Consider the following 17,385-nt stretch of genomic DNA (forward strand, 5'->3'; position numbering starts at 1 on the left):
ACCTCACAGAGCCTTATGTCTCTGTAATTTAAGTGCATTGTTGGGTACTCTGAAGTTGTTTCCTCCCAGTTAATGTTTTTTGACGTAAATCAGGGAAGGAATCAAAAGGGTTACCTGTTTGATTGGATTTCATCCTATGCTTGAATCAAAAGAGCTCATTAGTTGGATGGGTCAGAAAGATAAGTAAAGAGATAATTGTTCTTCTCAGTGGTTCTTTCGTATTTATTTTTACTTGGTTCCATTTACAGTTTTATCTTTTGAGTTAATATTAAAGCATTGGTTCTTTATTATTATTTTGCGAAGTATTAACCACTTAGCTGCAGTAAATATTGACAGGCATTTCTAAGCAAGGGGGAAAATTGCAGTAGTACATAGATCTTGATCTCAGTTTTTCAAACTCTTATGCTGATACTTTATTTTAAGTACAAATTCAGTAGCATTCTCATCTTGCACGTAAATCCCCAAGGGGTGTGTGAACAGAAGTTCGCAGGATCGTACTTTTTCTTGTCCCGGTAGCAATACTTAACATTAGTGTCTGCTGTTTGGCTTAGAATACAGATTAAGTTTGTTAGCATCTAATTACTTCAGAAATTCTTTATCTTTCTATTTTATTCACTACATCTTGTTATATCATTAACTCATTTGTAAAATTTAAGATTTATTCTTCATATTGACTGTTCTTTTTTTAAATTATGCCTATATTGAAAGGCTTACCTGTTACCAAATACCACTTCTAATGTGACTTTTTTTAAAAAAGCTTACAACAGAACTGATGTTCAGGAAAAGAGCTGAAAGATTTACTTAAGCGTAGTAGCTTTAGTCATGTGAAAATAAAATAACCTGCTACATGCTTGAATTGGCAGAAACATCCCTGTGCCTTGCTGAGATGCAGGATGTCACAGAATTCTTGTTTCCACTTATTTTATTCAGCATACTTCAATAATCTTGTTGTAATAGTGTGGATGGTGACCAAGGAAAATAGTAGGAGTGTTAAGAGATTTCTTCAAAAGTGCTGTAAGTGCTGTGCACTCGGGAAAAACGTCTCTAGGAAGAACTGTTTTTGAAAAATCAGTCGGAGAGTAGCATTATTCTTTTGTCCTATTCCCTCGTCATCTCTGACCCCCACTGCAGGGCTATACATGCACAAAGGAAACGTCCCAGGGACTGAAGTAGTATTTAATCCCATGTCACAATAAGGTTTGAGAACCAGTAGTTTGCAACCTGTGGGTTGTATTGGACATCTTCCTTCAGTGTGAAAATTGGTCTTTATAATGAGGTCAGCAGTTTTAATTATAGAGCCATTATGCTCTATGAACTTTAGCTTACAGCTTTTCTGTGTGCATTCTGTGGACAATGAAAAATGGCTGGACACTTGCATTTGAGGTGGGGTGGGGTGGAGTTTTTCTGTTGTTTGGCCAAGCTATTAGTATTAAGGGAAATAAGAATCCAAGGTTCCTTGGAAGCATGCCTACTCCATGTGACAGTGTAGCTTCCAGCCTAGCCTGGAAACGTGATTAATAGGCAATTGCTGTCCATTAAATGTCGGCTTGATCAATTGTGTCTGGAGAGTGAGTGCTCAGGTACCAATTAAGTGAAACATAGCAAGTTAGTTCTTTGAGATTGTTTCTGAGTGCTAGGTATATGGTCATGTATGTTAATATAAGCTTATTTGGAAAAAAAATTGTTAAACCACTCCTCCTTTGCTGTTTTTCTGGTGTAATAACATGCTATTTAATAGGAAAGCATTTTCACACCAGGTGCAAATTGACTTTGTAGCCTTACAAACGCTGCAGCAAAATTCACAGCTCACAAAAGAGCCATTCAGCACAAAAGTAAACATTTTTGATGAGCTGATACCTTCAGTTCTGTCCCTAGTGATGCTAATAACAGTGCCCATGTCTTATTTTCCTCTTTTAATGAACACTAAGCAGCAATATTTTTGACATTTTCAGTGGAGAGGCAAAGGGTTCTGTCGTGTGAAGACTGTTGCATAAGCTGTGTATTGTAAGGCGTTTTGGCAGGGGTACAAACTTTCTCACTGTGCTATATCTGCTCTGTGTATACAGGGAGACTCAGTCCCTAGGGCTATCAATCTGGCATCTTTCATCAGCCGTAAATTTACTGCAAATATTTTTTGTCTGCATGCTTAAAGAAGTGCTATTAAATCTTTGTGGACAGGAGTAAAAACATTCAACTAGATGCATCTTCTGTTTACTTCTCTCTGAATTCCTCTTCGTTGAATTTTGATGAGCACATTCTGCTGACTCAAATTCACTCAGCCCATGTTTGTGTATATGTCTTGTCCTAAGTCTTTATTTTGAACGCTTTGGCTATGTTATCTTGCTCAAGAGCTTGTCGCACTAAAGATTTTTTTACTTCTTTTTTTATTTTTTTTTTAATCTACTTACTGTATAACTGTGATATCTTTGAACATGTGTTGCTAACTTATAAGGAAGGTGTAGAAGAGAATGATGTTAGTGTCAAATATTTCTCTAGACAAATTTTGGTGTGTTGCATGCTTGCTTTTTAGGAATGGAGTTGCTTAGGAGCGTGAAGTTTTTTCTGCTGTTGTTCTAATACACTGCTCCATCTGTCCAAACTGAATTGCTAATGTGTGGCCTTATGATGTGAGCTTTAACACTGCTTATCTCTGTCTATGGGATTGGTTTAATTTTCATGTTTTATTTTGTTTGGACAAATAATATTACACTGCAGGGCAAACTGAGATTAATTCATAATAAGTTTGGGATTTAAAAAAACCCTGAAACTAATCCTTTTATTTGTTCTATCTTTGCAATATGAGCATTTTAGGAAGACTTTTAGGGTTACTTGATGAATATCTCATTGAAATAATATGCAAACGTGGAGTACACATTTTGGAGGTTCTTTCCTAATGTTTAATACTTGGAATTTTGAGTGCTTTTAGCCTTGAAGTGAGGGCATGGTGATCTTACTACTTTAGACCAGTATTTCAGCTGGACCTGCATCACAGTTCAGGTTAGTTCATTCCATTACAGCATTACAGTTGACTCATGGCAAAATAAACAATTGGGGTGCATCTGTCCGGAAAGTTAGAAGTTTGTAAGGTGTTCAGTAATATTTTGGCATCTTCCTTTATTCATGTCTTTATAAAATAAAGTGACGTTCACAATGCAGAGCTTACACATTAGATCCCAGGAAGATTTCATGACAGCTGGCATATAAAAATGCCCTCTATCAATGTTGTCTTGGTAGCTGCTTAGTTTCTTAGCTGGATTTCTCTTTTTTTTTCCAAGGAAGACTATTGAAGTCTACTATTTTAGCACTGACATCATTAGTACAAGGAGAAATGGTAATCATTCACTGTCTCTATACGTTGTAAATCTCCTCCTGTCTTGGAATCATTTAAACTATCTCACTTTGGATTTTAAGTGAAATTAGTTTTTATCTTCTTACAGCCCTGATGATAGGTTTTATTAATGTTTGTGATATTTGGGACTTTCTAATGGAGAGATGTTTGTTTTTTAATGGAAACTGCTACTTAAAGTGGCCTTGATAATAAGAGTTTTCTAAAAAACTGATCTAAACCAGATTAGATGTCTGTTTACAGACAGGTATTACAAACATACATTTAAATTCTAATAGAAAAAATGATACCTCTGCTCTAGAAAACGTCTCCAAGATCTATTAATCAAAAGTATGTGTAAAGTATTAGATATATCTCATATAGTCAGCATCTATTTACACTATTAGAACTGAAATGAGTTACCTTAATAACTTTCTGTTGGAAAGGGGAGAGTTGAAACAGCACTCAAAGCTAAATTCACCACTCGGGTTCGAGTGGTTGCAGCTTTGTTGACTTCAATTAAGTTACACCAGTAATTAATTTTGGGGGGATTGTGATTTAACATCTTAAACGTTAAAGGTCTTTTCCGGTTTATACATGATTGAATTGTCAATTACACATTTAAAGGCAAAAAACTTGAACAAAACAGACACTTAAATTTGGTCCTCTTTACAGTCCTTCTATGATCCCCTATACAAAAATATCTATTGCTCAGTCTTTTTAATGTGCTCATCTTTGTTACATCTCTGTGAAATAAAACAGTATTTTGTAGTTAAGAACTGCATTAAAGGTGATGTAACAGTTTGACCAAATTCACAGAGGAGGTTCAAAAAAAAGAAAGGATTTGATCTCAGTCATTTGTATCTGACACTCAATAATGTAGAAACTAGACCGTCCTTCTCTTCTGAAATATAAAACCAACTGATGCAACATTTTTGTAGAGCTGCTGGATATTCTAATTTTCTAATGATGACAATTATTGAAGCTCTAACAGTTAGCTCTGTTCTTAATTAACCTTCTGAATGAACCTACAGGTTTGATAACAAAGGGACTGCAGGTATGTAATACTTGCAGAAAAGAACTGTTTCATAAATTTTATGGACAGATTTCCATTCTATTTGTGGTTGCTTCTGGCCTTGATTTAGGATCTAACTGAATATTTTGACCATGCTAATTTTTTTTTTGTATTGATGAGGGCTATAAAACTTGCTCATCCCTCAGGTATAAATTGTAGAATTCAATCTCACTATGAAATTCAACTGTCAGAAAGTCTTGAATGCTCTCATTTCTAAAGATGGGCAGTTTTTAGGTAATTGCCTCATTCTTCTTGTATCTCCATTTCAAGGGACTGTATTCTGTCATTTCTGCCTTGTCATATATTTTTAAAGTTATTACCTGAGATCATGAGGGATTTTAGATCATTGTGCCTTTCTTAGCTAACTCTTACGAGGTTATAGGATGTATCAGCTTTCTCAGAACCTTGGAAAATAAAGATTTGGATAAGAGTGAGCTGAGCTGAATAATTCTCATAAAAATAGTCTGTACTTACTTGCAGGACTTTTGTTGGGTTTTTTTCTTAATAAGAAAAAAGTACTCATCCTAGAAAAGACGCATAAATTTGTCTAGTAGGAGTTTTTAATTTTTGTTATACTTTGTAATCAAACTTGCATACATGTTCTGAAGTGTAACAACAATCTGAGAGTTCTTCAATTAGAAAGGAAAAGGTAAGAATCAAAAAAGGCAAATTTCTTCTCCTCGTAAGACTTAAAAGGAGTTTTGCGCACCCTGAGGCAGGACCAGTTGCTTATAGGTTGTTCTTGACCAACGTTTGTCTAGACTGTTGATGAAAGCGTGGCAGTGATGAGAATTCTCCGTCCTCCTAAACCAGTCTGTTCTACTGCCTTTCTACCCCTACCTGAGATTTGTCTGCAGCAGATCACCAGAACATGAACAAAAAATGAACACATCAAATGGTGAGGTCCCTTTTTACACCTTTCAGTGAAATTTGTCCTAGTGAAGCTTGAAACTCAAAACTCTCCAGACACTTGGGGAGCTGATCATTGTGTATTTTGAGTGCTGAAAAAGAGCTAGTTTGTGTGAAATTTTTGTCAGAACTCTGCTGTATGTTCTAATAAAAGATACTATTTGTTCCCAGACAAACCCCTTGTATTTAACTGCTGACTGAAACATATTTTCATAGTAATGTTAAATGTGGAAGAGTAGATTATGCCTGGCGGTATACGTTTATCATTGTTTATTAAAGCTGTGAATAAGCAGTATGACTAGGAAGCGTAGAAGTTGAAAATAGCATGTGGAACTTCCTCTCAAAACCTCACCATTCCTTCTGTTTATAGCTGTAAAGATCATCATGCCTTTAAATGCCACTGCCACTTGAGAAATGTCACTTCAGTGTCAGAAAGTGCCAAACTACCAAAGTGTTCATGCTCGGACGTTTTAGTAAATACAGTGAAATTCGATAACCCACTCCCACATCTGAATACGGCTCGGAGAACAGCAGACTTAGCACGTTTGAAGAGATAGACCTCCGAAACTATGTATCTGACACAGAAGCAGAAAACATAAATATGTTTTTACCTCTAGTGCATTATTTCAAAGCTGAGCATAGGGCAAACTGAACAGTCAGGAGGAGATGAGATTCTTTCATAGCAAGGCTATCCAGTAATGGGATTGTATGTAAGACGATCTTGTGACATGACAAACTACTAAGGAGTCTGTGCTATAACACAGCACAACAACACGGTAGTTTTTTTCTGCAGAGATGGCAGATTGGGTAATGGAAGCATACACAGATTTGTATTTTCCTTTCTTTAAAAACAGCAGCATTCTAACCATTAAGTGTTGCACAAAACACAATTCAGAGTAGAATTCTGCTATCTGGAGGTGGTCTGGCTTTGTGAGATGATTATAGCTAAATGAATTGCCTACCTTCTTCATCTGCTGTCTCTTTCCTTCTGCAGCAAATGGTGTGATGGTCATGTACGCCTTCTACAACTTGTACTTTTCTCTGGTTTTCTTTGTTGGCTGTGGTGAGGCAAAGGCATTGTAATGCAATCTGGTGATAGTATTGCAGGTTCTTTAGGTGTATCTTGTCTTTCACATCATCAGAAGCAAACAGATGTTTGCAGAAATTGCACCTGCATTTTCTCAGAAAAACATAGGGACTTTTTGTTTGTTAGCTCCTGTAACAGCATAGTAGGATTCCTCTTTTTCTTGCAGGCTAGTGCACTCGCAATGGTATGTTGTATGTAGTTTTCAGATAGTGCCATATAGCTACTCTGTCATGTAGAGTTTCCTCTCCATCGGTGCATCTTCATTTTGGTAGTAAATGTAATTGTTCATAAAATGAGATCAACATTCTTACTTGCATGTGGAAACTAATGTGCAACTGTAAGAATTTGCAATACATGTTTTGATTTTGTATTCACATTGGTTTGTATTAATTTTTAGAAGATTCATTATTAATACAGTAAATTAAATGTGGTCTTGTAAAGTATCTGTACACCAGCTATCAGGAAGATAAAGAGATTTATTCTTTTTAAGAAATATATGTTTATATATTTCAGTGTTTCTACAGTTTTCCTTTTTTGTTGTAGTGGTAGAAGCATCAACTCTGTAAAGACAATGGTATAAAAAAAATCCTGTTTCCTTTTCACAGAATCAGCGTGATTATTTTTTTCTACTTGTATTTTTTTTTAAAAAGGGAGAAAAACAACAAAACCCCTGCAACAATAAAGAAAATTAAATTCTCTTAGTCCTAGGTACTATCTAGTTTTTTACCTGTCCTTAAACCTGAGACTTGCTTAGCTGCTTCTGTGAAAGAATGGGGATTCCACAACATCTCTAGACAGCCTGTTTGGTTGTTTATATGACAACCTTTTCTAGGCTAAATAACTGTTACTACATGTAGTGCTGTCCCTTCCTCTCTAAAACTCTTACCTGGCTGTGATCTAGGTTCTCATATTTGTGCACATCTTGTTTTGTGTATATTGTGCACGAAACAAAAATACCGGGCTGTAATTGATTAGTGTCTGGTAGGACATAATGAATTCTCTTGTGCTTGTAATACCTGCTGTATTGGATCTCAGGGGGGTGGGGGAAACTCTTGGACTGACAGTCAGTTTTCTGTTTGGTATCTCTTTACAATAGGGTTTTCATCAGAACAGAATCTGTGATTCTATGGCTGGTTAATCTATATTTCATATAGATGTGCTTCACTTATTCTAAAAGATACGGTGTGTCCTGTTTGTCTTAGTGAATTTCACATTACTCCTTTTGGAGCACATATTGCCACAATTAATTTTGAATTAAATCCTCCAAAATACTTATGACTGCTGTTAACTGCAGATTTGACATAGGTACTGTGTTTTGTCATCAAAATGAATGAAAAGATTCAGTAGAAGCAACACTGGGAACCAATCTGAAATGCCCATTCAATTTGAATAGAGCAATATAGGTGATATAGTGGGGAAACTGGCTTTCAAAGAATTAAAAGACTTGAATCTCCCTACTTAACATAGAATAATTAAGTGGCATGGAATGAGAGAGGGAAAATAATGTCTTTGGAAGAGGACCTATATGAACGCAGTCAAATGGAATAAAAAAATTATTTGTCATAAACTTCTTGAATGTTAGAACATTTTTAGCCTTTTGCCAGCAGCTATGGTGTTACAAACTTGATCTCTAACATACTTCTGATATCAGTCAATGCAATAGTATGCTATATATTCAGTAAACATTCACAAAAACCACCTTACAGGTTATCCAGCTTTCCAGGATAGAGGAGCTGTGTTAGTGTGAGGTTATGGGGGACGCAGTGTCATTTGTTCGTGGCTTTGGTTTGGTGTTTTTTTAATGCTCTCTTCAAATGTTGGCTGTGCCAGCTCAGGAAAGATCCCAGTTCTTGCTTTTTTTCAGAATACAGTCCAAACAACTGTATTTAAGCTTATGTTTCCTTGGTAAGGATAGATGGAAGAAAGGCTCTGTACACACACAAAAATGAGCAATTAAAAAAGTTGTTGAAATTATGGTAGTTACATGAAGTACATGAAAGAGAACACTGAAGAGCTCAAGCTTTTTAAAATCGAAATTGACCTAAAACAGAAGTACCATGGTATTTATGTAATGTACATACTGTTTGTTCTAAAACAAACAAACATACAGCTATCTTCAACTCAGACTGTCTTGTAGCCGCTTGACAAGTATTTGCCACCTTATCTTTGATTTATGCTATAATCACCATGATATACATGCCAATTGCATGAATCTATGTGGCAACTGGAACTGAAGCACTTTGATTCATTGGCATCTTTTAACAGAGGTCAGCACAGTTCTACTCAGTGTTAGCTTTTATTTCAATTTTGGGCATCCAATGAAGGGAGGAAAGATGTGCCTGGGAAGAAACAGGTTTTATTCTTGGCACGGTCTTTGTGTGCACAGTTCATTTCAATGGCAAAACAGTAAATTCAGTAACTGCATGTTAATGGTCTGTTAAATATAGTTCAAATCACTAGTGACTAGTTCCATTTTTGTTTGTAAATAAGTTTTCTACTTGTTTTTACACAGAGCTAAAGTTCATTCTTACAGGATTTAGCTTCACTTTGGTACCTGCCTTGTGCCTTGGTAAAGTCAGAAGGAATTGCAGATAGCAACATTGAAACCAGGAAGGAAAAGAAGCTTCATCTGGGGAAAAAAATCCTTTTAAAAGATCAAGACTGATCTAAATTCTTTCAACTGGCTCTTCCTGGATTTTCATTCTCTAAGGAGTCATAAGGGCTGTAGAAAGGAATATATTTTTCAGGGCTACTTTTATTTAGAGAAATTCTGTGTTTCAAACAATAAACCAAGAAATGTTGATCTATGCTAGGTGCAGAAGCTCTCCAGCCTCTCAGCCAGAGAGGGACTATCATTTTAGCCACATGTTAAAAGGAAATGAGTTAATACTTTCTATCAGAATGTCAGCTTCCTCTATAGAAACTGTCACTTGTCAAAAGCATCTTTACCTCATTTTGTATAATCTAGTAGGAAACATTGTTCAAATGCATTCACATTTCTGTTTCCCTGTGATAGCTGTTGAAAGGATAAACTGTTGTCTACACTACGCAAGAGTGGTGGTAGGACATCCTGATTTTTAATTATTGCTGTTAAAATGAATTCGTTGTTGACTTTGGGCAATTTAATTCAACCTCTTTTGTTTGATATATCATTTCATCTATGAGCTGGGGAGGGCAGCAGTAGTTAATATTACATATGCTAGGAATAGTAAGTGAACCTTTTAAGTTCAACATAGTGTTTGGGGTTGGTTGGGTTTTTTTGATGCTTTAGAACAGTTATTAATAAATCAACATAACTATAGTGTGGGTGTCGTAAAGAGTATCTTCTAGTTCTCATTCTTGCTGGTTTGACTGAAGTTCTGTCCTTTTAACCTTTCATTTTGTGTTTATCTCCCTTTGAGAGAAAAGGGCTTGATTAAGAAACATCCTTCTAATGAACAGATGCATTCTTCAGATATGTATCTCCTCTAGAGTTCCCTTCATTGTCTTTCTGGTGCTCGAGGAAGGCAAGCCAATTCTCTTATTTGGTTGCCAAAGGAAAATACAACTTCCGTCTCTAGTGTACAATTCGTTATTCTTCTAGAATAGAATAGAATGGACTATTTCAGTTGGAAGGGACCTACAGTAATCATCTAGTTGAACTGCCTGACCAATTCAGAGCTGACCAAAAGTTAAAGCATTTAATTCATTAAGGGCATTGTCCAATTGCCTCAAACACTGACAGGCTTGGGGCATTGACCACCTCTCCAAGAAGCCTGTTCCAGTGTTTGACCACCCTCTCAGTAAAGAAACGCTTCCTCAAGTCCAGTCTAGACCTCCCCTGGTGCAGCTTGTATGTTATTGGATAGGCAGTATTTTTTGTTAAACTGGTACAGCTGGAAATGGTTAATAAATCCTTCAGGTTGGAAGCAGAGATGAAGTTGTCCTAGTTGGTGCTGACTTTTGCGTTTCTGTTGCCCGGCTGGTGGTGGCTTGTCACCCTCTGCATGCTTCCCTGGAACTCCTCACTGTCTGTTTATGCAGCCTGGACTTTGTATGCTTGTTTGTGAGGACGTTATTGGAGACAGTGTCAAAAGCCTTACCAGAGTCAGGGTAAACAGCATCCATTGTTCTCCCCTCCTCTGCTGAAGCCAGTCACCTCTTTGTAGAAGCCTATAAAGTTTATTAAGCACTATTTACCCGTCATAAATCCATGCTGACTACTCTCAATGACCTTCTTGTCCTTTATATGTTTGAAAATGGTTTCTTTTTTTCTGAAAAGGATTACTTGGTATATCACCTTTCAGGGACTGAGGTGAGGCTGAGCAGCCTGTAGCTCCCTGAAGCCTCCTCCTTGTCCTCCTTGAAGACCGCAGTGACGTTTTCTGTTTTCCAGGCCTTTTAGCAACTACAGAGGTTGTGGAAGAATAATATTGGGAAAATCTTTTTAGTAATCATTAAAAGAAATATGTTTCTGTGTATGAAGGAAAACCTACTTATTCTCTTAAGGCATTTTTTCTGTTTTTCTGCAGTTTGAATTCTTCTAGCAAGTAAAATTAAACATTATCTTGCATATTTAGCAAGTTTTATTTCAGTTACTTCAGTTATATATACTGGGACATAAGACTGAAGAAAGCCTGGTGGAGACGGTTTTCCTTAAAATGCCTTTTCATTTAAAGGAAAGGATAGGAAGCTGCTGTAGGAGGCTCGTCTAAGCTTTTCTATAATACAAGAGTGCTTGCTGATTTTTTGGCTTCACTACTTAAAATATGTGAACTAAATCTAATGAGATGTACATAATGGAGCTGTATTTCATCTATATAGTCGCTAAGTTAAACCAGCAGTACTGCCGTGCCTCTGAAAGCTAAAGATAGGAACTGAAACAATAACAGTCCTGTATAAGTACCATCTAACTCTTCTGCTAAGTTACCTTTTTTTTTCCTGTGAATATGCATCTAATTGCAGCATTGATCAGAGGTGCATGTTCACAAAAAGGGAAAATCGACCCCTGCTGAGAGTAGGTGGGGGATTAGGTTTTTTTATTAACAAACCATCTGCTTCTGTGTATACTGAAGACATGGTGAATGTTTTCTTGAAAATAGTGAAAATCTGAGTCAATAAACAGGTTCTACTTGCATCTGATTCTTGTAACAGTTACTCTATCAGCATATTTGATATGGTACCATCAGTGACAGAATTAAAGGTTGTTCTGCTTTTATTCCTCCCTGTTTTATTTTTATTTCATGGAAACTATGATCTTATGTGACAAGAATGCTTTTGTTTTAGCTATGGATTTAAAGGGGGGGTGTCTGTTTATCTTTTTGTTTTTCTTGTTACCTCATCTGTAATGCTGAGCACTGCTGTAAAAATCAGGTCAGGTAACAGATTATAACTGAATAAAAATACAAGTTTATAGATAGCTCTTTGTATGTAAATATGCTTTGCCTTAAGACTTACAACAGGGCCATAGATTACAGTTTGAAATAATTTTCCCATTCTTTTAAAATGTTATCACTTGGCTAATGTAATTCTTTATTGGCTGGCATTAATACGAGGTTATTTATTCATTATAGTCTACATATTATAAATACTTCTTTTGCTTTTATGTTTTAGGTCTAAAAATGTTTGGAGGGAGATTAAGTGGTTCAACAAGTAACGCTCTAATGGATGACAGAGAATTTTCACCTAGTGATCTACAAATAGACTCAAAGGACAGTCTTCCTGCTGACTATAGGGTGGAAAGTTTGGCATCTCATTTGGTTTCTTCAGCGGATGAAAATGAAAATCAACTTGACAATGATGGGAATGAGGTTCTGACTAGTAGCAGCATTGCTATGGGACGACAGGATAAAGGTGAGCAGGACAGCATCAATAATAATGAGAATATGGACAGTGGAGACTGTACCCCAAGCTGTAAAGAAAGTGAGACTGAGAGATCTGTGAATGTCCATATGGACCCCCAGCTGGAGGAAAAGCCTATTATAGAAAAACAACCAGGTGGAAAAAGAAGTCCAAGAAGCAAAAGAAGTTCCAGTAAAAAATCTAAAGGTATTTTATAAAAAAATGTTTTGTTCTGTTTATTGAAAATAATAGCACTGTAATTATAATCTGTGAACGAATAAGAAAGATATATTGTAGTTGTCATACTAATTATTTTAAAAATTTCACTAAAGGTGGTTTTCTGGTTTTGGTTTGTTGGTTTTGGGATTTTTTTCCCCAGAATTGTTAATGGTTCTAAATCAGATTCAGCTCTAGATGTTTTCACCTTCTGTATTTAAATGTTGGCTATGTAGCAAACGGAACATCAAGGAAGCACAAGTAGAGGGAGGTGCAGAATTTCAGTATGGAAATTGGGCTGACTTCCAAATCAGAAGAGCCAGAAATTCAGGCAGTATGGTTTTGTTCATTTGAACATTGTGCTCAAGTGCAAGATTTTGGTGTCTTGATTCACTGTCAAGGTTTGAAATCTTGGTATGTGTACCAAATAGTTTCACCTTGGCCTGCTGTTGTCAAAATTCACTTACATTTTTCAAATTTTAATAAATAGTCCTAGGATGTTTTATTTATTACCCTGTTTAGGGTAATGAGCTGTTCAGAAATGGGTTTGTACCAATTTTTTGTGTTACTTCTCCTTCAGATCTTTTCAGTATGAATTGGATAAGGAAAATGCAAATGTTCATTACATGCTCTTATTTGAGATGCTTCTGCTGTTTTTGAATGAGTAGGATTTGTCTGCATCAACACAATGTGTTATTATATTAGGTTTTTTGCCATAAATCATAAAGATTATGTGTCATAGTGCTGCAAATACATTAATTAAAATCAGTGTATTTCATTGTATAGATGTGTTTGAAAGTTGCTTGGAACACTTAGAACAGCTGAATCAAGCCAGCTTTTTTTTCTTTTTTTTCTTTTTTCCCATCTAAAGATTGAGTAGAGAGGGAATTCAGCTACTTAAAATAGATAATTTTAAAATAAAATTTTCTGGATAAACAGCATTTTTTTATGGCCTAGTCTGAAAACTGATGATGATCTTAAAGAATAATAAAATAAGTAAAGAGAGAAAGGAAGGAAGCCTTGCGTTCCATGTCTTGTACATATAGGCAAAATCTAGAAGAGAAAAATTTTATTTTCTAGTAGAGATAAGAGGATCCTGAAAACTACCATCATCATAAGGACGATGAATTCCCATTAAATCATGCAGACAGTCATTAAGTATAAATTTCAACTGTATATTTAATGTTTAAAAATAGAAGAAAATACTTAATTAAAAAAAGAGATTGACAGAAGTAACTGAGAACCGGTTATCTGTATGACAGGAATAACAAAATAAAAAGTTGATGAAATGTGATTCAGATGTGTGGACAGAGATGTCTGAAGGACCACAAAAGGAAGAAAATGAGAAATTTGCCCAAACACTGGAAGTTAAACTTTGCTTGTATTCTCTCTGCGTTAGTTTGTATTCCTGTTGAGAAATGCAATCAACTAATGCAGAAAAACAAGCTGTGCACAGTAGATCACTGTTTTAAGGCACAAAGAAGAAATCTGAAATACAGATAAGTATAATACCACAACAGAGAATGTCCTGCTTTTAAGAGTTTGGTTGAATACCTATGAACAAAGTTTTACTACTTTAATAGTAAGAACCTTGACTATTACAGAAAGGAAGATTAAAATATAAAATTGCATTATATCTCCCACTAATTACAGGTTAGTTTACATTTAGCCTTTTAGATATTCTCAGATGATGGTTCTCCTGTTTCCACACAATGCGGTGATTGTGTCACAATTTCTTGATGTTGCAAATGTCTTTATTTTAGTGAGAATCTTCCATTTAATTTTTAACACTAGCTATTTTAAACAATTCCTGAGTATTCCTCTACATAAAAGAACCAAACTAGCTTTCTTGACTTTATACCAACTCAGAGATAAAGGAGAGAATAATCAAACCAGAGTGGAAGATCCCTGAGTGGGTGACAGCAGAGTGCCACACAAGCAAGCTGGAGTCACAAACTAAATATCTGTATGGCATGTATTATGGTGATATTTTAAAAAATTTTATTAACTATTGAGAAATCACGGATGAGTTACTTGGACTCATAGCTAAAGAAGAGATTTATGAATCTTCTCTTTCCCTGTAAGCAAACCTGTTATGGTCTCTGTTAAATGTTGCCATTCTGGAAAATACGAGATTTGACTTAAAAAGCGTGTTGTTCATGTTCCTTCTCTTGCTAGTGATTAAAGCAATGAGCCTAGAATATGGAAAACTACATTTTTGCTTTTTTTATTTATTTGGGACTTACTCAGCAGAAGATTGATAATTGTTAAATAAGTTAATCTTCAGAAGAAAGAGCGAGTGCTTACATGTGCAACATGTTTGAAACCCTCTAAATAGCTGCTTATAAAGCATAAACACTTCTAAGTATTTGATTATTATGTTTCTGTATATGCTTGGAATGTGTTAGGGCTAGAATTATCCTAGGTCCTACAATCATTGGACTGGAATGCAAGATTATGAATAACTATATATGGTTGAAGGTTTACCTAGTTCAATACCTTTCTCCTGACAGTAGCTAATAAAGGATGGTTAGGTAAGAGTATGAAGGACAAGGCAAAGAGGTAGTGATTTGTTCATGCGCTCTCCTTGCCATCAGCAAGTATCCATTCAGGGCTCCCCCAGGTGGGAACTGCTAGACTGCAGTAGCTTATAGTGAATGTGTCACCTGACTTGCAGTTGGTTTCTTGAGTCCATTTCGGTGTCCTGGGGTAAGTAGTTCCAAGATTTCACCTATGTGTTGTTTGAAGAAGCACCTCCTTTTAGCTGTCTTGATGCTCCTGTAAACATACTAAGAATGAATTGACAAGTCTATAGCTTCTGGATCCCAAATTTCTCTCAACGTTCTTTTTGTATACTAATAATAGTTTTGAATAGACTGCGATTATATCTGTTTGAGGATACCTGATGCTCAAGAAGTGAGGTAAATTTAAATTGACAAATTTAAACTTTGACGATTATTCATACTTGATTTCCTTGTAATGAATTGTACTGACTTTAGTGCAGTAGAGATAGTGATTCATGAGGTGTCATCTGCTTCAATGTATTTTTGTAAATGTGGACTTCTAGTCTCTGTAAATAATTTCATATTTTTCAAAAGATCAGTCCTGGCATAACTAGTAACTTGGTGTTGTAAAATCAGTGTGGAATTCCTTAATATAATATAGCACAGTTACTTACACTTAATCATTTTACCCTAAGTTAAATTCTGCAACATATGCTTTTCCTGTAAATTATTCAACTTATTTCTTGAAGCAGCTTGAAGGTGGAAGAAGAAAGTGGAGTGACTGGGATGAATTTGGTGTTGCAGCAAATGAAATATATGAATATAAACTAGTCAAATTATATGAAAATTCTAGGAATGTTATTTTATTTAGGGTTCTGTTCCACACTAAACCACTAAACAAGATTTTGAGCTTGCTCAGGCAGAATTACATCTTTACCAATACTACTGTCTTAAAAGCTTTTTTTTTTTTAATACTTGCTGGTCTTTTTTTCTTTTTTTTCTTTTTTTTTTCTTTTTTTTTTTTTTTTAATGGTTTCTGAATGAATCAGTCTGAACTAGCTTTCTGGTATTGAGTACCAAGAACGTTTAAAAAAAGGGATTACCATATGTTTTCTGTACTAGAAACTTCTGTTACAGCTGATTTAAGCTAATGCTACTGAATGTGAAAATTAAAATTTCAATGAAAAAAAGAGGACAATATCCATAATTTTATTTTGATAGCAAATACCTCCTACTTCCACCTCTGACTCATTCTCAGGAAGGTGGCAAAGCATCTCTAATTTCATACACTTGCAGTACTGATGAAACACAAAAAGGGTGGGACATACTGAAAAATGCATTTATAATTTTTATTCACAAGGTCTGTCAAAATTGGATCTTTTTGCAAGCATGGCACTGCTTCAGTGAACTCTTAGGAAAGCTTTGAGAAAATTTCCTTCTCCTCATGTCTTGGGAAACATTGGCATACCCAACTGGATATGCCAGCTGAAACTCCTCTGAGTCTCACAGAACAGAAACCTGATCTCAGCTGTCTGCTACATTTCTAGTGCATGCTCTGGCTATTGGAAAGTTGATATTTTCGGTGTTTTTTCACATTTATTTTGATAAAAATAAATTTCCATTCTAGTGTGGAACCAAATGTTAAGTTATAGAGTAAATATCAATGCTTTGCAAAGTGAAAAAAACTTAATCCTTGCTTCTTAAAATATCAGAAATAAATGTAATTTAAAAAAAAAATCTGCTTTGGACAGCAAGATCGATTGATTCCAGGAAGAAGCAGTGTTGTGTGCCATTTTCAAAAACATAGTGGAAAAAAAAATAAATAGGGTTCTTAGCCCATAACACCTTTATGATGAAACAGCATTACTAAGCATTGGTATCTCAAGGAAAATTCTTGTTATAGTGCCACTGAGGCACAAATGCTGTCTTGTGTTTAAAATAGAAGAAGGTAGAATTAACCTGAATGGCTGTAAGGCCTTGCTTCAGAATGTGGGGAGTAATTTGAGGGCAGAATTTGATTCCAAGTGAGTGATAGCTCAACTATATGTAGGAATAATACGCAGTTTATAAATTATGTCTTAGCAAAGTACCACAATAACATGAAAATGAAGGTTTTTCATGACAGTTGCTATTGAGCATGTTTCAGTCAATAGTCATGTTTTGATGTGACAGGTGATTATTAACTGCTTATTTTTTATATATATATACTTATTATAAAGTGCAGTTTGAAGTGATCGGGGATTTTTTCTGAGAGAAAAGGTTTGCCAGAACATGTGGACCCTCTTTTCTGGTTTCATGATCATGTGCTGAACAGAAAGCTGTATTTTTAAAGACACCTTAATTCCATCTCTGAAAATACTTCCTGGTTTGTGTCTTGCAGCCAGTTATGTCTCTTGTTGCTTTTGGCCCACAGCAAGCCCAAATAAATACTGGAAAAGCAGGCATATGC

The 17,385-nt window shown here is 35.5% G+C and overlaps 1 protein-coding gene across 5 annotated transcripts in view; it reads left to right on the forward strand.

The window, feature by feature from the left end:
- Positions 1–17,385, forward strand: part of CNST (consortin, connexin sorting protein) — a 61,708-nt gene that overhangs the window by 2,163 nt on the left and 42,160 nt on the right. For all 5 annotated transcript variants that reach the window (XM_080390473.1, XM_080390472.1, XM_080390470.1 and 2 more), the window contains one exon: positions 11,989–12,423. In XM_080390473.1, coding sequence (XP_080246599.1) covers positions 11,997–12,423 — 427 coding nt within the window. In that variant the 5' untranslated portion in view covers positions 11,989–11,996. The remainder of the gene's footprint in view (positions 1–11,988; positions 12,424–17,385) is intronic.

The sequence above is a fragment of the Falco punctatus genome (assembly GCF_963210335.1).
Source record: "Falco punctatus genome assembly, chromosome: 5".
Classification (NCBI taxonomy): Eukaryota; Metazoa; Chordata; class Aves; order Falconiformes; family Falconidae; genus Falco; species Falco punctatus.